Consider the following 25,224-nt stretch of genomic DNA (forward strand, 5'->3'; position numbering starts at 1 on the left):
GTTGAAATCGCTTTTACCTAGAAATTATTGATCACAACCTAAACATCTACCTTTTTTTAATGTGCAGATTGAAATATAAGAAAGATTTGGACTGTATTTGTTCGGCAACTTCCTGTTTTTATGAGGAACTTCCCATACATTTAAATGCAGTTTCTTCTGTTTATTTTAGTACTTTCCAGTCATAACTGGTACGGGGCCCAAACATTTAAACACTTCTGCAAATGGAAAATCTTGTTCAGTGTCCCCTTTGAATACTTTTGCCTGTGGTTGATTACCTGGCTGACTTCCGTAGGCAGTAATAAAAAGTGTGTTTTTATACTCATATATACTGATTTTGTAGAATCAGTATCTGCATTTTCTTTGTTTTAATAAAGATTTTAATAGGTACGTGTGAATAGGATGGATTGTGAGCCATTCCTCACAAAGCCTCACTCTTGTTTTGTTGCTGCAACTATACCAAATAATGATTTTTTTTTTATTTTTTTTTTAAGTTGGCGTATGCTAACTGTTCTTAAAACATTGCATATGGTAATACTAATTTTGGATTTACTAATACTGTGTTTTCTGTGTAATTCACCATTGCCTTGAAGGAGGTTATAGGAATTGCAGAATATTTTCAATATTTTAACAATTTCTTTAATTGATACTTATTTTCCAAACTTTCCTGTTTATTATGAGGAGAAATAAACTCCTGCCATATCTTTGGTTGTTGTTGATTATACCAAAGCAATCATGGCGAAGGGTGGAACAATTTACCACAATAGTACACTTTTTAGGGGTTGATCGTTTAGTTTTTTCCTGTAGCATATCATATTCAGCTGTGGTATGAAAAGGGATCCCACTTGTAAGAGTCTTCCCTGCTCATTAGTAATATATTCTGTAGTAAAACTATGAATTGAATCGAAAAAAAACCATATAGAAGAACATAAGTAGAAGATGAGCTTTTGGGGAAGTTTTGTCCTAAAGTATCTAGATAGCAGACTAGACAGGAATAGAGGCTTTCAAATCTATAGTATAGCTTTAAGAATTTTTGTGACTTCTTTGTGGCATTTCAGATGTCTTGGTGGATTTTATCTAAGTAGTAATAAAAACTTGCATTTCCAATAACCATTTGCTGCAATAAGTCTGAAATTAATTGTCCAGAGTAGTGGAAATGTAGTTAGGATTTTATCCTTTGTGACATGTAATAATTTATAGAAGGATAATACCTTCTTATAACTGTATTTTTTGTGTGTAGCATAGTCCTTCCTCAACTGTATTTTTCCTGAGACTCTTGGAAAAGGAAAACTTTAGAAGTGGTTTTAATTATCAAGAAGAAAATACTTAGTCTGACATTTGTGTTGAAAGACAAAGGTTTACTGATGATTAGTGTTTATGTGGATGCCGGAAAAATAGCTTTGACTGGTAATGCGTCTGCATTAAGATCTTCTAAACACTGGCACCTCTCTGTTCTTATAAGGCTGATATTTCTCTTTAGTTGTTTACATTTTCTTGCACATTTGAAGTTTTTAGAGATTGAGTAATTTTGTTTTGGACTGTTGCTCTTAGATGCCTCTAGATCTGTCGCCTCTTGCCACGCCAATTATAAGAAATAAAATTGAAGAACCTTCTGTTGTAGAGACAACTCATCAAGATAGTCCTTTACCTCATCCAGAGTCTACTACCAATGATGAAAAGGTCAGGCCTTTTTATTTTTTTTTCCTTTTGGAATTTATTTTTCAAATTTTCTCATAATCTTTAAGTTTATTTTACATGCTGATAGCGACACTGCTTAGCTGGTTGAAATAAGAAGACTTTTCATGTGCTGTGTTCCTGTGGATATATGCTTCATTTGTTTAATTCTTTAGTTAGCTCTGCTTGCTGCAATTTTTCCTTTGCCTCACACTGGCCATCCAACAAAGCTGGAAGCGAAATAAAATTTAATATTGGGTATTGTGTGCAGTTCTGGTGTCCTCAACATAAAAAGGACATGGAACTGTTGGAACAAGTCCAGCGGAGGGCCACGAGGATGATCAGGGGACTGGAGCACCTCCCGTATGAAGGTAGGCTGGGAAAGTTGGGGCCGTTCAGCCTGGAGAAGAGAAGGCTGCGGGGAGACCTCATAGCAGCCTTCCAGTATCGGAAGGGGGCCTATAGGGATGCTGGGGATGGACTCTTCATTAGGGACTGTAGTGATAGCACAAGGGGTAATGGGTTAAAACTTCAGCAGGTGAAGTTTAGATTTGATATAAGGAAGAAATTCTTTCCTGTTAGGGTGGTGAGGCACTGGAATCGGTTGCCCAGGGGATTTGTGAATGCTCCATCCCTGGCCATGTTTAAGGCCAGGCTGAACAGAGCCTTGGGTGACATGGTTTAGTGTGAGGTGTCCCTGCCCATGTCAGGGGGGTTGGAACTAGATGATCTTAAGGTCCTTTCCAACCTGAACTTTTCCATGATTCTATGTTAGAAAAGGCTGAAGGGGCTCTTTAAACTGTTTTATGCATCGTCATTCATAAACAAGAAAGTTCATTTTCTTTGCTTTGTTTTTAATAATGTCAACAGTTTGTAACTCTTCATGTGTACAATTTTATGTTTGCCCTATGCTTTACCATAAATAGGTTTGTAGAACAGTAGGGGATGTTCTGCAGAAATGTGCAAGGATGAATGCCTCTCAAAGCTAAGGACCAGATAATTTTGTTTCAAATGTTACACTCTTTCAGCTATAGCAGTGTTGTTTAAAAGTGGTAATCCTGGGCATCTGCTTGTTTAGTGTTTTCTTGAATACTTACAGAAGACTGAGGTATTACCTGTCACTACAGGATGTTGCAGTCAAATCAGTTTTAGAGCTATTGCTCTAAGGAATAAGTGGTTAAATAGTGATGGTAACTTCGCTGTGTGACTTGCAGTGTTTTCATCATACCAAGTTCTCTTGAAGAACACAAAATGAAGCAAAGTCAGTGCAGTTCATTATTTCTCTTCCTACTTCAATAGATAAAAATACAAAGAGCAAAACATAATAAAGCAATATAGTTTTTCAAGTCAGTCTTTTCGCTGTGTGCATCTTCAGTGGGCAGCCTGTGTTTGAGGGACTTGGCTACCTTATTCCTGAAAAACAGCAGGATACAGAGGTAATTCACATGAAAGGAACTGCAGGATTTCCTTGTCCAACTTCTTCTCAAATCAGGGGCTAGCTCTGATGTAAGACCGAGTTACTCTTGGCTTTATGCAGTCTGGTCTTGAAACTTCTAAGGGAGGTGGCACAACCTCTCAGTGCTTCCAATGCCAGGCTGACTTAGTGAAAGTGTTTTTCTTTGGATCCAGTCTGAACATCTCTGGTTTCAGCTGGCATCCCTTCTCTTATCCTGCCAAGAGCCACCAGTGTGAGAAGAGCCTTAAGTGTGTGACAGAAGTTTAAGAGCGTTTCAGTTCAGATTTGGCTTTACAAAGCTCTGAGTTTTATTAGTTAACAAGGATGAGTAATCATAGGTAATCAAGGCAATCATACAGTCTCAAAAATAATAAAAGTAGTTTAAAGGAATACATGTGAAGAGCTGCTTAGATTAAGCAAATCATAGTCCAAGTCTTAAGCTGTTTTTATTTCATCTTTATTTCAGAGGTTAGTTTGTTTTTTCGCTGCAAATACTTATTCTAAGTACTCTAATTTTGGGAGGAGATAATATCTTTATACAGTAATGGTTCAGTATCTCATTAGCAGCATTACAAGTGAAAATTATATCTCAATGCTTGGCAGTACTTATAAACTTCTTTCATTCGTGATGTAATTTCAGTGTTGTCACTGTAACAGTGCTGAAGTGAAAAGCTACTGCTGTTTAATGCTGTTCTGATGTCTGATTGTAGAGGCAAGCTGAGCATGGATGGGGGTGCTGATGGGGATTATGCTGCTGCTGAATGTGGCCTGCAAAATTTGAGGAACATGAGTGGAGTGCTGCTGTTTTCTCAGATTTTTATATTCTCCTGTAGACATATTGAAGGAGGGAAGTTTGGGTTTTTTAGGGGCATAGCTGGTTTTAATATGTATACAGATGCACTGTAACAGCTTTGTTGCCTGAATATATTTTGGTAGCCTTAAATGATTACAGCCCATTACTGTATGTGCAAGACAGTCCTAAGTTTCCTTGTAGCTGTCTGAGGAATTTCTTAGAGACTTGTAAAATATCATACTTAATTACTTTCCTAGTTTTCTGAGAGTTCTGAGAGTTCTATTAGGCTTCAATAAGAGTTGATACTCTGCTTTGAATAGACCAAGATATTATTAGAAATATTTTAAGCCTTTTAGCCTTAAAATAATAAGCAAATGAAATCTCATTAATTCTTTGAGAGCTTTCAAGCTCATTATAGTTTCTGAGTAACAATACTTCAAATGGTGACCCTCAGCAGTTTCCCAGGTTGCTTAGTTCTTGTCAAATAGCTAATTGCCTAAGTTAATTTTTTAAATCCAATTGTTTTCTTACAGTAGTAATCAGTTATACTATTAGTTCTGGTCATCTGCTTTACTGTGTAAAGAATCCTGTGTATTCATTAGTAGCATTAGGAAGTTACTGCATGATACTTACACTTTGATGTGAAATACTTGCGGTATGATTCGCACTGTTGCTTTGGATGTTGTGTGAATTGTATAGCCTGTTTATGCTAGCATACAGATTCAGCTGATGTTCTGAGTTCGTGATTCATTGCAAATCAACAGGGATGGTTTTCTGTGGAGTTATCCATTTTTGGGAGACTTTCACACACTGCCTCTCAGCCCTTCTCTTCTTGGCCTTCTGTATTTTGGTAGCTGTTTTGCCATCCACAGACAGGTATTTACAGAAGCCACTGGCGCAAATCCATACAGAAGAGGCTGGTATGGGATTACTGTTGCTCTGAATGTGTGAATATCTGTTTAGTTTATATTTTTTGTTAAAGCTATATATGCATGGCTTCATGGCTGCTCTAAGCCAACAGTCTTCATCCCTTTTTCATGGAAATAAGAATTACTTTGCCATAGCTATTTATTTTGTGGTTTTCATATATCTAAATTTACATTTATACATATACTTTTATAGATATGTGGTTGCCATATGTAAGAATGCTACAGGTGAAAGGAATGACAGGGAAAAAAAAAGCTCTTAGACCTCTGTTGGCAGCAGCCATGGTGTTCCTGTGTTAGATCCCTACAGTGGGAATGGACTTTGTGGCTCCTTGCTCACAGTGATAAGACAGGTAATAATGGCAAACAACAAGCAGGAAAGGGTGAAGCTGAAACCAGTGAAAAATGACACAATATTAATTTCTGAATTGACCATTGCCAAAAGATTATCAGGGCAAGTATTCTCCCCTTATACCTTCCTCTGATTTCCCACGATCAAGCAGTTCAGTCTCCTTTATGTTTTTCTGTGGCTCTTCTCACTGAGTAAAATCTGTACAGCTGTTATATCAAATTCCTTATTTGCAAAGCAGTGTTTAATCCCGTCCTAAGAGTATGCATTAATCAACTCTTTTTTTCTGTTTCTGTAATTCCATGGTGAATGTTATCTTCTTGTGACTGAATGCTCATCTGTAATTCTAGGTATTGTGTTCATATATAATGTTTATAAATACACCAGATTGTACTAAAGAAAAAAATTCTTGCTTTCCTCAATACAGCTCATTGTTACTCTCCAAAACCTCTTGTTTGCCATAACTATTCTTCTAGGTCCCTTGGGGAAAAAAGCCTGAACAAACTGATGAACCCTGATGGCAAATGTAGCCTCTGAGCTTCTGAAGGGAGAAAACTTAATCACCTAATGTCCTTTCTTTCTTAAAGCCCGGGTTCCCAGGCCGCTTACAATTCTATAAAGTGCTCAGAGGAGCACACATATTTCATAATGGATGTATAAAATGAAAACAATCTGTAAGACAACTAAGATCTTACTACTTAAAGCTTTGTGGATGTATTTTAAAAACTTAAGCTTAATTCACAGTAAATGGTAATCAATGTAGCCTGTAGGACACAGGTCTGAGATGTTTGTTTGAATTATGGTTTAACAGTGGAGTAACTAAATACCGCTGGTCTTACGAGTTTAGTTTTATGTGCCATTGATTGCAGTAGCTAGTGTCAAAAGAAGAAATAACTAGGAAAAATCCTGTCTGAAGGTAAATCTGAAGTCTGACAATATCAAGGGTTTCCTGAGGAGTAAGGCATTGGTTCCAATAAGATATATGTAGGTTTTCAGAAACAGCAAATAAAGGTTCTGCATTCTAATTGATAAGGTACTTTACCTGATTGCTGAGCTAAGAACTATAGTCAGTTCTGTCCACTACTTACATGCAACTGATGAATTTTAATTTCTGTGCTCAAATAATTTCTTCTGCATCAGGATATGCATATATTTTGCAAAGCTATGAATGTAACCCTTCAAGTATTTCTAGCTTAGTAGCACTCTAGTTAATAGAAGTACATGGAAAAGGATGAAGATTTATTAAAAAAGACAAATTTTGTTTTGGTTTATTTTTTTTTCCTTTTTACTGAACCATAAAACTTCTGTTTCCCTTGTTTAATTCAAGAACAATGGATTGAACCTGATATGTACATAATGACACCATAAAATGTTGGGGGGTTTTTATTCAGAGTGTGGGTACACATGGTGGTGCTGATAGTGCTGTGGGTTTCCTGGCACAAACCCCATTAATACTTGATCAAAACTGAATTATAAATAATAGTAGCCTTAGCATAAGTTGAGCCAAGGTTTGTCATAAACTAAAATCACTGCTGTTGGAACAATTTTTCTTTGATGGTGTAAATTATTCATCCAAAGGGGGGTGTTTTTGAATGTCTTTAATTGTATAACAGATTCTACTTGCATAATGTGATAGAAATCATGATCTTTTCTGTCAAACTGTGTTCATTTAACAGTCAGAATTAATGGTCTATAATTGTATTTTGCAAACTGATGACTTTTTTTTCATTCCTGCAGGAAGTGTCACTGCAGCAGACCGCACAGCCTACATCAACAATAGTTCGTCCAGCGTCGCTGCAGGTTCCTAATGTACTACTTACGAGTTCTGACTCAAGTGTTATTATTCAGCAGGCAATACCATCACCAACGTCTAGTACTGTTATTACCCAGGCTCCATCCTCTAACAGACCAGTAGTGTAAGTTACATAAGTCTTAGTAAAATGTTTTCTTACGGAATAGGAAAATATTTTGTCTTGTTTACTTTGTTACTGTTTCTGCAGTTAATGTACAAATTTCAGATGCTTTTGGTAATGTGGTGCTTTACTACATATGACACATAAAACTTTCACTACATGTGAAATATAATTCCATGTTCTCCACATCACTAAATTCATGGTTTTGATCTCCAAATAAGTATTACATTACAGCTGTAAACAAACAAACCAATTTAAAATAATGTGTAGACTTGTTCTCTTCTCTGAATAAGTTTTCTTTTATATAGTTCATTCCTTTTTCAGTCCAGTTCCAGGTCCTTTTCCTCTGCTGTTACATCTTCCTAATGGACAAACCATGCCTGTTGCTATTCCTGCATCTATCACAAATTCTAATGTGCATGTCCCTGCTGCAGTTCCAGTAAGTAAGCATGATGCTATATTAATTTGAAAGTGGAGCAGATTTGCATAAGTGCAGCATAGTACTTAGTTTTAAGCAGCTTGATAGCTGTTCTGGCTTCAGAGGGTAGTGCTGTCATATGCTCTCTGTTATGATAACATACTCAGGTTTTCTTCATTTTTATACTTTATCTGGTCAGCTTGTTAGACCTGTCACCATGGTGCCTAGTATCCCAGGAATCCCAGGGCCCTCCTCCCCACAGCCAGTGCAGTCTGAGGCTAAATTGGTAAGTGAAAAACTCCATTATTCCTCAAGAAGAGTAACTTGAGCAATTAATTAAATTCTATTGCTTTTTAAAACAGCTCTAGTTTTCTTTTGTTAGTCTAAATTCTGCAAGTACAAATTCAATAAAAACAGAAAAATAACAGCTGCGTTTACTTTACAGATATTTCAGATTCCAGCCTATGTTAGTTCTGTTATTAATGGTCGTTTTGATCTTATTTTCAATCATTAGTTAAAAATCTAGTTAATTTAAAATAAACTCCTTGCTCCTGTATTGGAAGTTAGTTGGAAGAAAGACAAGACTAGTAGCATGTTAACAGTGAACATCACCATCTGAGAAGCAGAATATGTTTTCCTCCCGAAAGATATATTTCTTTAAAAAACTAAGAAAAGGTTTTTTCTTAACAATGTTTTCAGAATCTCAGCTGAATATAGTTCATTTGGCAAGAGTTTTGTAATTAGATATGTAGTACTGACATAGTTAAGAAATTATTTTGTGTGGAGGTTGTTTCTGTTGTTTTGGGGTAGTTTTGGGGATTATTTGGGAAAATCATGAGTAGGTTTTATTTGTATTGTTATTTTCGCAGTAATAGTGATCCAGTTATGGTGGTAGTTTTGATCAATTTCTTGAAAAATCATCTGTAACATTAGGTAGTTGCTTCTTTGGTTTTCCTTTCCTGTTTCTTCCAACTGTTCTAAAGCAATAGAAAATCTGTTATTAAACAATAATTAACCCATTTATGTATTTATAAGATGCCTCTGTAAATAGTATGTATCTTGTGAAGTAGTGCTCCTCTTCTGACTCTTTACTTTGTGCTGAAAAAGAATCAGGAACACCTGCTAGATAAAGCATATTTTTGTACTTCAGTGTTGTTAAGTGAAAGGATGCCCTTAACATCCTTTTTTATCTTGTTTCTCTTGACCTAAGCCTGTAGGTTTTCTTTCCTTACCCATTTTCTCTCTTCAAATCACAATATAAAAACCAGTGAGTCTTTGCATACTAATTATTCTGCTGTCTGGAGTAATGGGATTCCAGTATATACACTGGACCACATTCACCAAATACTGAAATTAAGGTGGAGAGCTAGTCACTAGTGCAATGACTTTTCCTAATGCTGTAAGGTCTTCCTTCATTTTCCTCCATTGTTGAACACGATGACTTTTAAAATAGTGTAGGGAGGGACAGAAAGGAAGGTCTGTTTCTGTACATCCTTGGTACCTCTAGGAATGAGAAAAGGAATCCTTTAATAATTGAGTATTTAAATGTAACCAGCTCTGATGAAATGAAATTGTTAAATCTATGGGAGAAGAGTGTCAGAAAGTGAAAACAAGAACTCTTTTCTCAAAAGTCGTGCATTTCATAGGAGACTCGTGCTGAATTCTGCTTTGAAATCTGTGAGGAGCTGATTCCAAATAAATTTTTTATATGCACAAGAAATTAGGTTTTTAAGCATATTACTGAGTGATTTGTTTTTACAGAGTTTTAAAAGGAGAAAAGGAAGTACATGTATCTGAGGAAGAGTTTGATCTCACAATGGAAGGAGCAATCACTCAGATTCAAAGAAAAGCAAAGATCATTAGGCTTAAAATTTAAGTCTCATTAGTCTTCTCGTTAGAATTTAGCAAATATACGCGCTTCAGTGATTGCTTATCTGCTTTTTTTAAGTGAGACTGTAAAAAAGGGTATTTGCTGTATTTCTTCTTTCCTTTCTTGTTGCTTAATATAAAGCATGAGCAGAATTCAAGAATATCAGAATTCCATGTACTACTTATGCTCATTTACTTTTATATAGTGCCTTTTCACAAAAATAAAAACCATAATTTCTTATCGCTTCTAAAGGAAAGGCAATTTAATGAGAGACTTTATGTAGAAAAGCTTCTAAGAGGAAGACTAACTCACAGTGCCATGTAATGCATTGTTGGCAGATACGTGATGGTTTATTAACTGTAAAGTTACATTTAAGTTTTTAAATTTAAGTTTGCAATGCTAAATCCTTTTTCATGGATCTTTTGGAAATAATTTTGCTTCCTACATACTAAATTCTGGAAAATTATGGTAATCAGGTTTATTTGTCACTTGTCTTCATATTAAGCCAACAGAAGACTTAATATTTGGTTTTACTTGCTTGCTTTTTATTTCATTAATAGTTTACATTTAAAGTTGAAATACAAGCTATCACACTGAACTTTAGTAAGTGAATGCTGCATGTTTCATCACAGTGTATATTCCATCTATTAGTAGCATACTGTAATTTGTGGATTTATTGCTATGTTAGCAGAACACTGGGAACACACCTCCTGTGTCCTTTGGCCTACCATAGCCACATTTCTCCCTCATGTTGGGAGTTAGCCCTGAGGGGCAAAGTAGTCCAGGAAGGCTGGACATGCACCCATTGGGGATGAAGACTGGCTTGGTTAAACAGAGAGCTTTGGCTGCACATTGATAAAAGAGAGTTTATAACCTTTGGAAGAAGGAAAGACTACAAGTATGTTGTGAGGTTGTGCAAAGAAAAAATTAGAAGGGTCAAAGCCCAGCTAGAACTTAATCTGGGTACTGCTATAAAAGGCAATTATAAATGTTTCTGTAAATACATTGGCAACAAAAAGAGGGCAAGGAAGAATCTCCATCCTCTGTTGGATGTGAGGTGAAACATGGGAACAAAGGATTAGGAAAAAGCAGAGTTACTCAATGCCTTGTTTCTCTCAGTCTTTAGTACTAAGACCAGTTATACTACGGATACCCAGCACCCTGAACTGAAGGACAGTGACAGGGTGCAGGATGAAGCCCCCATAATCTAAGGGGAAATGGTTATTGACCTGCCACACCACTTAAACACACAGAAGTCTATGGTGCTGGGTGGGATCCACCCAGGGTACTGAGCCAACTGGCACAAGTGCTCACTGAGCCACTTTCAACCATGTAGCAGCAGTCCTGGCTAACTGGGGAGGTTCCAGTTGACTGGAAGTTAGCAAATATGACTTCCATCTACAAGAAGGGCTGGAAGGAGGATTGAGACAAGGGGAACTACAGGTCTGTCAGCCTGACCTTGGTGCACAAGTCTTCTGAGGAGCAGCTGAGGGAACTGGGGTAGCTTAGTCTGGAGAAAAGGAGGCTCAGGGAGAACTTATGTTCTCTACAACTAGCTGAAAGGAGGTTTGGATCTTTGGAATTTTCTTAGTTGTTGCTTTGTTTTATTTGTTACTTTGGAGACACATTTTATTGTTCTTTATAGACAGACCTTGCAGTCTCATGGATTTTTTTCATATTAGAAAATATGGAAATAGAATATGTAGCAAATACAAAAAGCATGTTCAGACAGTTTCCTAACATTTCAACTTTTCCTCAGATATTGGAGGAAATCTGATAGTGTATGGGATGCAAAATCTGTAAAGTTAACGTGTGTCTGTATCTCCACAGGGTTTTGTCATACATGCTTTTGGCCATCATTGTTTGGATATTTCTTTTATTCAAAGGTCATACTTTGCTAATAAGGCATTCTGCAGTATGACTGTACTATTTCAAGGTATTATTAATTAACACAGGTCTACCTACTTCAGAGATTGAGTGAAATACTTGAAGAATTGTGTGCAAAAGTTTTTATCACTTATAATCATTTATACAATATCCCCAGATTGCTGAGTTGTTATCAGATATAGATCTGTCCCGTGCAGAAGGCAAAACTCCTTATGTTTTGGATGACTGGCACAAACCAAGGCAGGAGCCAGGCGCTTCCCTTCATTTGTACTTTATGCCTTTCACTACATAGGCTATTTCAGCAGTTCATTTCTTGCATGGCATTTCAAGGAACTAATGTATTTTAGAATTTTATAATAAGGAAAGCACTTTGTGCTCTCATTTCAATTCTCATCTCAGTCATTCTTTCCTCTCTTACCTTTTTACAAAACGCTATTGTTGTATAGACTTCCATTATTTATTAAGTGAAGGTGAGAACAAAGTTGATACAAATCAGATTAGAGATTGTAGTGCCATTATTTCCTAGTGCTGTGGAGTTTAATTATTTAAACATGGGTTTAGGGAACCTAATTTCTATCTTTTTATTAATGTGAAAATAGCACACTTCTATTTTGATGAATACCTGTTGTTTCCTTATGAGTTGCATATGCCTAACTGTACATAGAGCATCATATCTTTCTTTTACTTAAGTTCATTCATGATTCTATAAAAATTGACATTTTGATTTCTAAAAGCTAATGCTTAAAATAACTGTCAGAAAATCTTTTTGGTCATGTGCATAGGATGCCTTCTTATAACACAATTAATTTTTTAATTCAGCTATCCTAGAAGTCTTCAAACCTGTTAAAGATAAGAGAACTAATATTTAATTTTATTGTCCAATAAGTTATTGAACCTGAAGTTATTGTAGTGAACATAGCTGGTCCATTTACACCTGTGAAAGGCACTGTTTTGAATGTTCTTGGATACTTTTTCTCCTACTGCTTATAGAACTAAAGTGAAATATGACTAGGGATTTTATTCAGACACAAGCTGTCTTTTAGAATCACAGAGTCAACTAGTTGGGAAAAGACCTTTAAGATCATCAAGTCCAACCATTACCCTAGCACTGCCAAGACCACCACTAAACTATAACACTGAGGGCCTCATCTACATGGTTTTTGAACGCTTCCAGGGATGGTGATTCCATCACCTTCCTGGGAAGCCTGTTCCAATGCCTGATCACCCTTTTGGTGAAGAAATTTCTCCTAATATCCAGTCTAACACTGCCCCCCCCCCCCCCCCCCCCAGTGCAGCTTGAGGCTGTTACCTCGTGTCCTACTGCTTGTTACCTGGGGGAAGAGACTGACCCCCAGCTCACTACAGCCTCCTTTCAGTAGTTGTAGAGAGTGATAAATCAGGTCTCCCCTGAGCCTTCTTTTCTCCAGACTAAACAACCCCAGTTCCTTCAGCCGTTCCTCATAAGACTTCTGCTGCAGACCATTTACTGCTACTGTTTTGAAAATGTCCTTGTGTCTTGTACTGAGAATAACATTCAGTAGGGGTAAAAATGAATTCCAGATTTCTGTGGCACACTGAATAATATAAATTGTATTTTTTTTTATGTGACTCCATATGAGTTGCTATGCTAAAGGAATCAAATGCAGAACTCGGTTTTGTGGTATTTTAGAGAAGCTTAGAAGTAGATGCAATATCTGTGTTTGAAAAGCACCAAAACAAAAAAACTTCCTCATTAAGGTAAGGATGTATGATTCTAAACATTACAGAGTTGCTTCTGATCCTTTTGTGAGAAGATCTGTAATTGTATGCTTTCTGTATATGAAACCCGAGGCCTGAGTTACTTGTAAAACAACCTTTTTTTGAGTGTACAGCTTGTAGATGCAAACTTGATGTTCAGACGGTTCTGCATAGATTGCAGAAGCTTCTAAAGAACTTAAAAATTGCTCTAACACTAGATATTTCCCTCTGTCTCTTCCTACCCATATAAATACCCATATAAATTTATACCCATATAAAACCTTTTGTCACAATCTGAGAAATACCTTGCACACAGTGGGCAACCCGTAGGCTTTCTGCAGGAGGTTACTACTGAGAAGTGACAGAGGGCAGCTTGGCAAATGTTCAGAAACCGACATTAACTTGCTGGAGCCCGGCATGGGACCTTGTGTTCAGCAGAATTCTTCTGACCTGTCTCTCTGCGTGCCGAGCTAATCAGCAAACACCTAATGAGCCTACTCTAAAGAAACAGGCCCTCTCACAACCTACTTCATTTTCATGTGTTCTCTGGGGGTGGAAAGACAAGACTTCATAAGGACTGATGATGCTGCAAAGACCACAATAATGATAATTAACTTGCTGAATTTAGAAGATTATGCTGTTAATTAGTTGCAAAATAAAGATAAGTAATAGAGCAGCAGATGGTAGGATAACACCCAGGAGAAGGAGGGTTATTACTCTGATGAGCTTTTGTGGCAGATATGAAATATGGATCTGAGTTTTTCACAAATTGTTTCTGGAGAATATTATCTTGTTTCTGTGAGCTCTTGATAGAATGATCTAGTCCTACCAAATTTTGACAGATGTGGTGAGGATTTGTTTTCAAGGATATACGTGAACAATAAAACCTTTCTAATAAAGACTTTAAAAGCTGTTAAGCTATTTGAAAACACCTATTTTACTTTGCCTCTAATAACCAAATAATATCAAACAAACCTTGGTTGTTTAGGTTTCTCCACATAATAATGCCTCTATACACTTATTCTAATATTTGTTTGCATATGTACTTTATTTTTAAAACTAAGTTTCTCATTGTATTTGCGGTAACCATCTCCCTGCTCACAGGACGCCCAATATCCATGTAGTATTTTATTCCAGGATTGCCTTCTATAATGTGAAACCTTTTAAATACGTGAGTTGGATATCTGTTTGTGAAAATCTGTAGATAGTCCTCAGATTTTCACAATATTTCTGCATTTATGGATAATGTTAATGATAACAATTTTAGTTTCAGATTTTAAACTTTGTAATAGAAAAGTAAAACCAATTATTTTCTGTTTCTGTTTCCATAGTCCTTTACATTTAACAATGTAATTTCCAAAAGGAGTTTATTTACTTTTAATTTTACAAAATAATGTTTAAACGTTAGCATTACAATAGGGAAAGACCTCCTTTGACTGAACATCCATTGTGCCTGATGATAGATCTTTTATAATGTAGGCAGTATTGGGCAATTTCTTTCACTTTCTACTGCCACTTTCAAATTAAATGCAAAATATATATATTTAATAGCATGAACTTTCTTTTTTAGCTTACCTTTGTATATATTTAAGAAATGCAGAGGTAGAAAGAATGGAGCTAGACAGTAATAACAGTTACTTGCCTTATATGCACATTAAAAAAATAAACAAATCCACAAAACCAAACCAAAAAGAAACAAGAAACCAAGACCCTAACCAAACCCTGACTGGTTATGTTTCATCTCCTAAATCTTCTGAACTTGGGCTCTTTTTCATTAAAGAAATGGATATGCTAGGGAAACTTTTTCTTTGTAACCAACTTTAAGCAAACACTGCAAAGCATTTTTAGGAGTTCATTGATTCTGTTGTTCTGAGGTATTTTTGTGGAGGATACTTACGTAAGGATTTGCTCAAGCAGTCATGTACGGAGTAGATCAGATATTCTGGCCATGCACATACTGACCATATAAATGCTTGTGCTCTGTTATTGTGAAAATTAGAAGTTAGCTTGTTATCACTGATTTTACACATTCAGACACTTCAGTTGGATGAAACCTCATCATTTTTATTTCTCATAGCATCGGAAGAGAAGTATAGGTAGATCAAGTTACTGTGCCTTGGTTGAGTGATGTGGTGGATTGACCCAGACGCATTGTACCTGGTGTGTTGTAGATAATTTGTACTGTTAGTTCAGTCTAGAGCAGTCACCACAGAAAAGACTTGCTACAGAAGTCATTGATGAAGGATTACTTAATAGCAGCCCTGCAGAGGAACACTGGAGTTTCTTGGTTCTGTTTGTCATCTTTAAATGGGATATCTGCCAGTAGTGGTTAAATACTACAGTCAACTCTATAGATCTGATAGCTGATGTTACTGCCATATTGCAGAGCTGAAGATTTTTTTGCAGTTCTGACAGATGTAGTCTGCAATCTGTTGTTCTGATTGTAGAATAGTATCCAGGAGAGTCTATTGTCATGCAAGAGAGGAGAGTGCTGTTGCTGTATTCTAGTGACTTAATTGTTGGGAGATGTATACTAGAGCTTACAGAGAATACCTACATAAGTAGGTACAAAGTCTTCTACTTATTTTGAGCTGTCTGACTGCAGCCTAGCCCCAGCATTTTTAAGACATCATATTAATACTAGTACTTTGGCAATACTTTGTTCATATTCTAAAATACGATGTTACAAGTTACCAGAGTATTAACAAAATGTCAGGTATTAAGTCATTAACCTGTTCTTAAACTTGTAGTGCATTCTTTAAAAGTCCAGTGCTCAACAGAAAAACATTATTTAATACCATTTGTTTAGTAAGGAAAATTCTTCATTAAAACTGAAAATGGATGATTAATTATACAATATTAATGAAATTTTAAGGAAGGATTGGGAATTGCGAGCAGTCTTATCTACCGAAATTTAGTGTGACCCTTTATCACTTTAAGATTAAGTATTTGTAAATAGACTATATTATTTTTTGTAGTTTTAATAGATATCACCAAAAGGGGAGTGAAATAATTTTCAAGAGGTAGTCAATAAAATTGTTTAAAATAATCTACAAAGCTGTCAGTAGGTCTTGAATGTATTATTTACAGCTGAACTTTGAAGCTGCTGTTCTTCATAGTGGCCATGTGCAACTACGGAAGAACTTCAAACCTTTTAAAAAGTATTGATGTAAAATAGCATGCTGTAACAGGTTGTATATTTCTCTCTATATAATCTTTACATATTATCTGAATCTTGTTATTATTTTGTACATTATTGAGATGTTTCAGCAAAGACCTTGGCTTTTATCTAATAATTACTTATAGGAAGGATTGTAAAGGTGAGTCTTTGTAAAGAGCATGAAAAAGGGGAGTCATTAAAAGCTACTTAAAAATGGATAGAGAACGCTAAGATTTATAATATTGAAGAAGTTCATGTTATTTTTTATTGCCTATTTTCCCTTGTGTGGTGGTTATCTTACTGATCTGTACCTTGTGTAATACCAGCTTCAGCAACTGTCTGTTCATGACCTTACAGTCATCTCTCTGTGGGCATGATTCATCACAAAGGAGGCTTTTTGTTTACTTCTCCATACAGCTTACCATCGTTCTCTTGCTGAGATCCTATGTAAAGCCTCATTGCTATTGTCATGCTTGCAAGAAATTGTCACCTATCAGTAGACTTATGCCTAGATCACTGTTGAAAGCCTGAAAAAAGAAACAGCTATTTTAGAGTTGAGCTGCTGTTTCCGAGTTGGAAGTGACTACTAGTATAAATATGAATATCTCCTCAAGTTAGCATGGTAGAATATTTCCTTTTCTTTTTCCCTCCTTTTTTTTTCTGCTCCAGAGATTGAAAGCAGCCTTGACCCAGCAGCACCCTCAGGTAACAAATGGAGATACTGCCAAGGGACATCCAAGTGGACTTGTTAGGACTCAGTCAGAGGAACCACGACCACAATCACTACAGCAGCCTGCAACTTCAACAACTGAAACACCGGTATGACAACAAATTAGAGAGAGTTACTCCTACCCACTTCTTTGTTATGCAGAAAAAAAGCCAGTCTTTTTTTCTTTACTTTTGATTTCTAAAATAGAGGTTAACATGTTCTGTAGACTCCCCTAGGAGTTCATAATTATGTAGCAGTAAAATGTTTATAGTTCTTACATGTTCTTTAAATGCTTCTAAAATGTATTATCCAAGATGCCAAATTCAAAATAGGTATTATATATCTGATCAAATTTAGAACCAAGTCCCCCTGATTTCTGTTCACTAACAGGAAATTCTGTGATAACTGAAAATTGTACAGCTGGTTAATATCTATTCGAAAAAGCTAAGTGCTTTCATTGTGTATTTATATTGCATCTCTTGAATATTTCATATCATAAATACTCTTCAGAAATTTTTTTAACTGCATCAGATGCCATGCTTATGTTAATTTGATTGTCTGGGCTGCCACACAAAGTTTCAGCTGTGTGATTTAAGTGTACTGTGCCATCCTGGATACTGAAAGGGAGGCTCTGAGTCTATGAATGATGTGCTGTCCCTTCGGGATGATAGATGAGAACTACCATACTACCTTACAGTTTTTAAAAGAATATTTTCAGAATCTCACATGGCAGAAATTTGAAGGTGTGCAGCTTGCTGTTTAGTATTTTGCGGTTACTTTAAAATTGATATTTAAAAAATTAGTATTAAAGGGAAAAAAGATTGCAAGTGTTTCATTCCTAAAAGGCTGATTTGAGTTCCCAGGTGTGTTTTTAATTATTAGCTATATAGAATTTATGCCAAATCAATATGGCAACTGAGACGTGTGTAGGGTTTTTAATTTAAAAATAAAGCTTTCTTACTGTGCTAGACTGAATGTGTGGGTGCACCTGTGAATATGTCATGTAGACAGTTATATTCTGTCTATCCCGTAACTTTAAAGGATTTTGAGATCCATTATATTGTTATCGTAATTCATTAAGTCTTTGCCTGGGGTCTCTATACAGCTATGAAAGGAGCATAATGTATAATTTAAAATATTGCAATATTTTGATCTTTTCATAATATGTGGGTGGATATAAGGGAAATTGGTATGCATCCATGAGGAACACATCAACAAGTAGGAAATTGCTATCTGGAGATCCAGGGATGAGTATCAGCACGGGCAGCATTTGTCAAACAGCTTCTATATATTGGCCATAAAAATTGTGTAGTATTTCAGTTATGACTAGGTTTGTGGGAGGAGTGTTTGGGAAGGGTCAAAAGTAGAAAATCTATTTCCTGCTAAATGTAACTTAAAAGTTACTTTGGGTGGAAGAGCTTTTTAAATTTTACCTTTTGTAAATACTTCTACCATCAGAATTGGTAAAAGAATGTCTGAGAGTTGACCTAAAGAAGCATTGCTTCCAGGCTTTTTAGAGTTGCCAAATGTAAATGTCATATAAATTTAACTCTGTGAAGTGATTGGCTTCTTTTAGAGTAATTTAAAACCAAATCTAGAGCCATGATTAAAATACTACATGTTAATGTAACGTGGTAAAGAGTGTATAAATACAGTAAAAGTTTTAAAACATAGAAGTAGAGTTAAAAGGCATTGTTTCCACAAACAAAATGTATACACTTTAATACTTTTTACTGTTTTCAGGCATCACCAGCTCAGCCTACTCCACAAACACCAAATACAGGTGGTCGGCGAAGAAGAGCCGCCAATGAAGACCCTGACGAGAAAAGAAGAAAATTTCTGGAACGAAACCGGGCTGCTGCTTCCCGATGCCGACAGAAACGGAAAGTGTGGGTGCAGTCTTTGGAGAAAAAAGCAGAGGACCTGAGCTCACTAAATGGCCAGTTACAGGTACGCTTTTTTATTTCAGGTAAAAATGAGTAAGTTTTTCCTTTCTTACTGATCATGGATCAGTGGAACTTAAGCTGTGCATGAAATCTGAAATTAAAAGGTTTTGCAACTGGTGGCTCAGGTCAGAATTGATAATTCAGCACTAATTGCATATAGCAGTAAAATAAGAATACTAAGATTTCAGCATGTGTAAACGTCAGGATCATGCCTTTTTGTCCTTTGCTCCATTTTAAATAACTTCCAGACTGTGATGTCAAACAAGGATGACAAGATGTGTTGCAGTAAAGGCATATTATCAAGGTAATAGCCTTACCTTACAAACATCTTGCTCTTAATAATTTATATCACAGCCTGGGTTATTTAAATAAGATTTGGTTGGATTTCCTTTGGTTCTTTTTAACTTCACTTTTTTTCCTTTGAAGTGAATGTAGTGCTCGTGAAAGGTGCCAGATTGACATCACTGGAAACTGAAGGCTTCTTTTGTCCACAGAACAGGTACAGCTCAGGCAGTGGCAGTGCAAATTTCGCCACACTGCCCTCCCAGTGTGCGTAAACCCTATAGTGAGCAGCTGTAAGAGGGTAGTCTAGTGTACATTACAAGTAATTTTTTCACCTCATCTTGAGGTTAGCAATCTTGAAAAGTTGTAAGGTGGACACACTTCTTCCCCTGTAGAACAATCTATGACCCTTTTGCTTAAACTGCTGTTAAATGTTGAAGCATACTTTCTTAATGTTTTCCAGCAGCAAGTGAGAATTGGCACAAAGTATTGTCAAAAAGCTTTGTTTTGAAAATTATGGAAAGAAAAAGTAGTGTCATTTCCTAAATGACACATTCATTTACAAAATGCGATGGAAATTATTTTTGTATGTTGAAGTTTCACTTGTCCTTTCATCAGAGCTGTTCAGTGAGTCAAAATCACTGATCTTTTCCTTTCTATTAAAATTTCTTTTTCTTGCTGTTTGATAAAGAAAATGTTCTGGTTTGACCAAAAGGAAGGTAGGGCATGTTCAGATTACTTTTTATCATGTAATCAAGATCACAGTGTATCAGTTGTCTTCATGTTCATGTCTTCAAAAATAAAAATACTCAGCATCCCAGACTGTAAAATGTAAGAAATTCCTACCTAAGCACACAATGAGAAATCGTTTCTTGTATTCCAAAAATCATGACACTGCACCAGCATTAGATAACCTTCTTGCAAATACATAGTCTTCTCATACCTGTTCAGTGTCTTTAAACATGTTCCTCTAATGTTCCTCACAATCCTTGCGGTAAATCCATTAATTACAAAAGGGCATGTAGCACTATAGCTTCAACAACCTAAGAAACAGGTGAAAGTAGATCCCTAGGGAGAAAAACAAACAAAAAAGGTAGAGTATATTTCAGTGTTTTTTAAGTGGAAGTAATTACTGGTATTATATGAACTGCCTAGAACTTCGGCATACCAATTTTTATAACCAAAAATGATGTAACTACTGTAGCCAAAATATTTCCAGATTTCCAAGAGTTAACTCAGTAATAGTGAATTCAACAAAAATTTTCTTACAGTCTGCCAAAAGCAAAACCATCTAACTGTGAAGAGCAGGATGACTTGAAAAGAAAATTGAATGTTAGAGAAATAATTAAACTGTGCTTCATGTGAAAACATTAATCAATCCTGTATTTGCATAGTAATTTTTCACTTGACAGGCTAACACAGCTGATAGGCATAGTGGGCAGTAATGACCCATGATTACTTACTTTATGCTTAATAGTAAATTTAACAAGTTTGGAGTTTTGGCTTAGTACAATTTTATAGACTGAGTGTTAGGGTTTAGTGGTTCATATTTTGTTTAATATCTAAATGACCTGCTCAGCTGAATTTACTGAAATGTCACATGTCCAAGAGCAGGCTAATACCAAAGTAACCACATTGCATTGCTTCACATAACAATTCTGACTTCTTTCAACACAGTTAGTAGCTTTCTTGTAATGTCTGTGCAGACCTTCTAATGTCAATGTCAAGGTTTTTAAGACTGGAAGCTTTCTAACAGTACACACAGATTTTGAAGAGGTTTACTTGGTTGAGGTATATCTTTTCTTAATAGTTTTCAGCTTTGTGTAGATTTTCTGCCCACTTTCTTCTTTTAAGTGTTTAAATGTAACTACGTTTTTAAGCATTATTTTCCAAATTTTTGCTTAAGGGAGAATTTCCGTCTATTGCATCACACCAGTAATATATGTAGGTTAGGTTGGGTGTCTTTATTATATATTATAATATATCTTGCCCTGTAAGATTTTTTTTCATGCATGCAGCCTTTTAAAGTTTATTTACTATTTGCTTTTTATGGACTGTGTTTTCTACTAATGTTTTAACTTGTTCATTGATCTTGAAATTCATATACCACATTGGGTTGCCTCTGTGCCTTACACATCACTGCAGGGTATGGTATGCTATGTAACGTTAAGGAAGTATTGGCAGTGTGTCCCCAATGGCCACTCAATTGTATTGCAGGATCAGAGACCAAAGTTCATTATGTGGTCTCTATTTGGTCTTTTTTGGTTTAATAATCTTAGAGAGCAAAGTATTAGTAGAAGAACAGCCCGTTTGTCTCACGAGGTCATTGTAAGTATTAAAGAATGAGCGGTTAAGTGATGGTTTATACTAATGCTGCAGAAGCTGGTTTCAGAAGGCTAAATTTTGAAAGAAATGCCTATAAGTAAAGGTCATAGAATCATGGAGTGGTTTGGGTTGAAAAGGACCTTAAAGATCATGTAGATCCATGCCCCCTGCCACAGGCAGGGGCACCTTCCACTAGACAAGGTTGCTCAAGTCCCCTTCAGCCTGGCCTTGAATAAAATTAAAGGCCCTTTCCCATATAGAGGTATCTTGTTGAAGTTGCACAGAAAGAAACAGGAAGAGCAGTGTTTGAGCCGTGTCAATCCCCTATCCCCACAAGTCACATCTACCTGTGTTTGATGATAGTTTTGGTAAATATATTTTGTTCATAAAAACTGTCCCACACCTTGCTGAGTAGGGTTAATTCTGGTCGCACTATTACATATGCATTTTGAATCCAGGGAGAAATAGGCAGATACAGAAGAACATATTGTGTGCTGCGTGGTGTGCCTTTGTAAGAATACAGAAGGGAAAGTATCTTTTGAAAAATGGAGTGCAGGTAAAAGCAGATACGCTTTCTGCCAGAAACCTGCTTTCTTACCTTAGCACTTTTTGAAATCTGGGAACATGAAAATTATTCTAGACAGCATGAGAGATACATTTCGTGTTTATTTAAAGAAATGTTGATGCACAGACTTGACTTGATATCTCTCTCATTAATGAGAAGGACTTTTCCAGTGTGAAAACTTGAAATAATCTTTCTTGATGTGAACTGTTGAAACGTTTATTCTATGTGTTTCTTATTAGCCTGTTTTCAACATGTTAAATGACCACTACATGCTAACACATTTTAAATGAGATGGAAAGACTTGCCATTGTCACATACATGATGAGAAATTACAGTGTGTATGGGAGCTGGTTCTAGCAACCCCTCTTTATTACCAGTTATAAGTGGTTCTTACCACTTAATATGTAATACGTAAATGACAGCCTTTCTGTGACACTCCAGGTACTGTGTGTCTAGCAGACATACTCTGTTCTGCTTTCAGGGATGATTTGTGCATTGCATGTAACACTGTTGGCATACAGTGTTCATGTTAATAACAGTGCTAGCTATGTATTCAATGAGAAAACATCAGCTTTTTTTTTTTAGTATAGGAATGCTGTTCCATTTTTCTTTAAATCTGCTTTAATGTAAGGTAATATATTTGCTTTTTCTATTTCTGGTAGCAGAATTCTTACAATTTATAATACCATTTACATTAATCTATAAACTGTATTTCAAAAAATGTTCATAAACATTAGTTTTATTACAGTGATGAACAGCAATTTCATATTTATATGTGCCGCTTGTATATAAAATTCTTCCTTAAAATGTGGAAGATTAAAGTAGAAAATTCCTGAAAAGCTTTCCCCCAATTTAATCACTTATTTCGCTAATGTTCCTTTAAACTAAGGAAGTAAAAGATGCATGTTTCATATTCTTGGACATTGCTGCTTCTGTAGATTATCAAGAAGTGTCTCAAAACCACATCAGCACTTTTTTGTTTTTTCCCCAGCTACATCAGTTCTGAGCAGCTGCCTGCTTGGCATCCAGATTTGTGGGTCCTAAGTAATAATGTGATGAACTAAGAGGAAACCAAGAGCTAGAGGCAGAAGTAGTGTGCTTTCTTAACAGCCCAACATTTCAGGACATGTAATGCCAGCTAGTAGAGAAAATGTGGGTGTTCTGGTTGGGTTTTTTTCAATTGTAGATATTTTTTGTTTGCAGCTGCATTTTTCTTTCATTAGAAATGGCCATCAAGTCACATTTTTGGCTTTATTTCAACTCTTGCTTTTGTTATAAATATAAAATTGATAAAAGACATCTTTGACACAATAAAATGGATAGAAAAGTAGTCCTTAATAGCTTAAGAGGATTTTGCAAGTACAAAGACTTGAAATGATTTGTTTTCTAAACTGGAAAAGAGGACACAAAGAGGAGCCTTTTCTTTTGAAAATCTATTATTTTAGTTACAGATATTTATAAAATGTGTTACTTAGTGTAATTAAACCTACTCAGTTCTGTTCTTAAGAACTGTTTTCCTTGTTTTGGAATCCATCGCCTTACTTCTAGCTAGCAAGTAAATACATCGAATTTCCTGTGATTTATTTTTTCCAAATACTTTTAGTTGCAATCCAATTTTCCCTTGTTTGTTTTTTCTTTAACTTGCTCCCAAATGCATAAAAATACGCATTTACCAAACAATTACGTCATGTGTGTGGTATTTTATGCTAACATGCAAAGGCTCTTATAGTTCAAGTAACTTCAAGTATCAATGGAAAGGGTTTATATTTAAAATAAAGTAACCCATGAAAAGCAAATATTGTGACAAGAGAAGGGGATCACAGAGCATTACAGATAACTTGATTCTGTAGATACGTAAACATTTTTCTACTATTTAAAGTGAAAATGGGTCTATCAAAATGCCATTCCCTTCTCAATTTGGGTTGTCACATATGATGCAGTTATGTAGCGCTTCTCATCTATAGATATCAAACTGCTTTACAGGAGAGGTGAGTATCACTGTCTTCCATTTTACAAATGAGGAAATAGCAGCACAAAGAAGTAAAATGACCTTGCTCAAGGTCGCCCAGTAGTGGAAAGGCACAGCCTGGAAATAAACCCAGTCACTAGCTTCTGCAGGTGCTGTCTCCTAGATTATGCTCTGCTTTAGTGACATAAACTGACATTTCAGGATTTCTTCCTACAACATGTTTATGTATGGATGCCAAAGCAAAAACTGATCTTGAAATCAATGGGCATGTACTAAATTACTTTCCAGTACCTGACATTTACAAAGTCCAAGTACAAATATAATCACCAAAACTCATTCTGCATTAGCTGATTATTTATTTTTTACCTTTCTTAATGTTGGCTGTGGTGTCTGTTAAAATGTGGGTAGTTAAATGTAGGTTTACTCTGATGAGGATTTATCACAAAACTTTGCAGAAGAATCTTACAGGAACTGGATCATGTGAATGAGACTGTGTGTAGACTCTGCATCTGCAAACTGAAAAACATATGTTGTATTTTCCAGAAAAAGAATTTCCTAGTTTAAGAAAATCATAATAAGTTTGCAGGTTTCAACTGATGTTTACATATTCTGAGATAAAAGAAACGTATACATTTTTGCAGTATATGCCAAATGGAAACTTCCTGTGTTTTATCTACCCCTAAATGAACAACTGAAAATCCTATAAAACTTAATACTTACCTTCAAAATGTGTGTAGTTTGAGCCTGGTAAAGTACGTAACTTTCTTCTCCTTTAGAATGAAGTCACCCTGCTGAGAAATGAAGTGGCACAGCTGAAACAGCTTCTTCTGGCTCATAAAGATTGCCCTGTAACCGCCATGCAGAAGAAATCTGGCTATCATAGTGAGTAATGTTCCATTACCTATAGCCTTAGGCTGCATCAGTGAAATACTGCCAAAGTGAACTGAATGAACATTAAAATTGAGAAGTGCAGTTTTAATATAATGTTAAAGGTGTTTTTTAAAAAATCTCAACGGCTATTGGAAGACAAAAATGTGTATGTGATATTTAGAAATATATTTTAAATCCTTTCAGTTGAAATGTTGTGTAACATTGAAAGTTTTTTGTTGGTTTAATAAATGCATGTGATAATTAGCATTTAAGGACTATTGGTTACTACACCTGCTTTGGAAAATATAATTTAAGTATTAAAAGCACATGATAAACCATTTTTTTATACTTTATCTTAGCCTAGTGCAGTGAAAGGTT

The 25,224-nt window shown here is 35.8% G+C and overlaps 1 protein-coding gene and 1 long non-coding RNA gene across 4 annotated transcripts in view; one reads left to right on the forward strand and one right to left on the reverse strand.

The window, feature by feature from the left end:
* The window catches only part of ATF2 (activating transcription factor 2), a 41,705-nt gene that overhangs the window by 10,820 nt on the left and 5,661 nt on the right, over nucleotides 1-25,224 (forward strand). For 2 of the 3 annotated variants that reach the window (XM_065670311.1, XM_065670312.1), the window contains exons 6-12: nucleotides 1,549-1,677; nucleotides 6,933-7,111; nucleotides 7,433-7,547; nucleotides 7,726-7,812; nucleotides 16,850-16,999; nucleotides 18,633-18,839; nucleotides 24,753-24,858. In XM_065670311.1, the coding sequence (XP_065526383.1) occupies nucleotides 1,549-1,677; nucleotides 6,933-7,111; nucleotides 7,433-7,547; nucleotides 7,726-7,812; nucleotides 16,850-16,999; nucleotides 18,633-18,839; nucleotides 24,753-24,858 (973 nt within the window). The remainder of the gene's footprint in view (nucleotides 1-1,548; nucleotides 1,678-6,932; nucleotides 7,112-7,432; nucleotides 7,548-7,725; nucleotides 7,813-16,849; nucleotides 17,000-18,632; nucleotides 18,840-24,752; nucleotides 24,859-25,224) is intronic. The other variant, XM_065670313.1, reaches the window with a different exon arrangement.
* LOC136009881 (uncharacterized) lies at nucleotides 15,153-24,866 on the reverse strand. The gene is made up of 4 exons (XR_010610689.1): nucleotides 24,697-24,866; nucleotides 24,343-24,492; nucleotides 20,061-20,185; nucleotides 15,153-15,177 (listed from the first exon to the last, which is right to left on the reverse strand). It is a non-coding gene; the product is annotated as an uncharacterized LOC136009881 (long non-coding RNA).

Source organism: Lathamus discolor, chromosome 3, assembly GCF_037157495.1.
Source record: "Lathamus discolor isolate bLatDis1 chromosome 3, bLatDis1.hap1, whole genome shotgun sequence".
Taxonomy (NCBI): domain Eukaryota; kingdom Metazoa; phylum Chordata; class Aves; order Psittaciformes; family Psittacidae; genus Lathamus; species Lathamus discolor.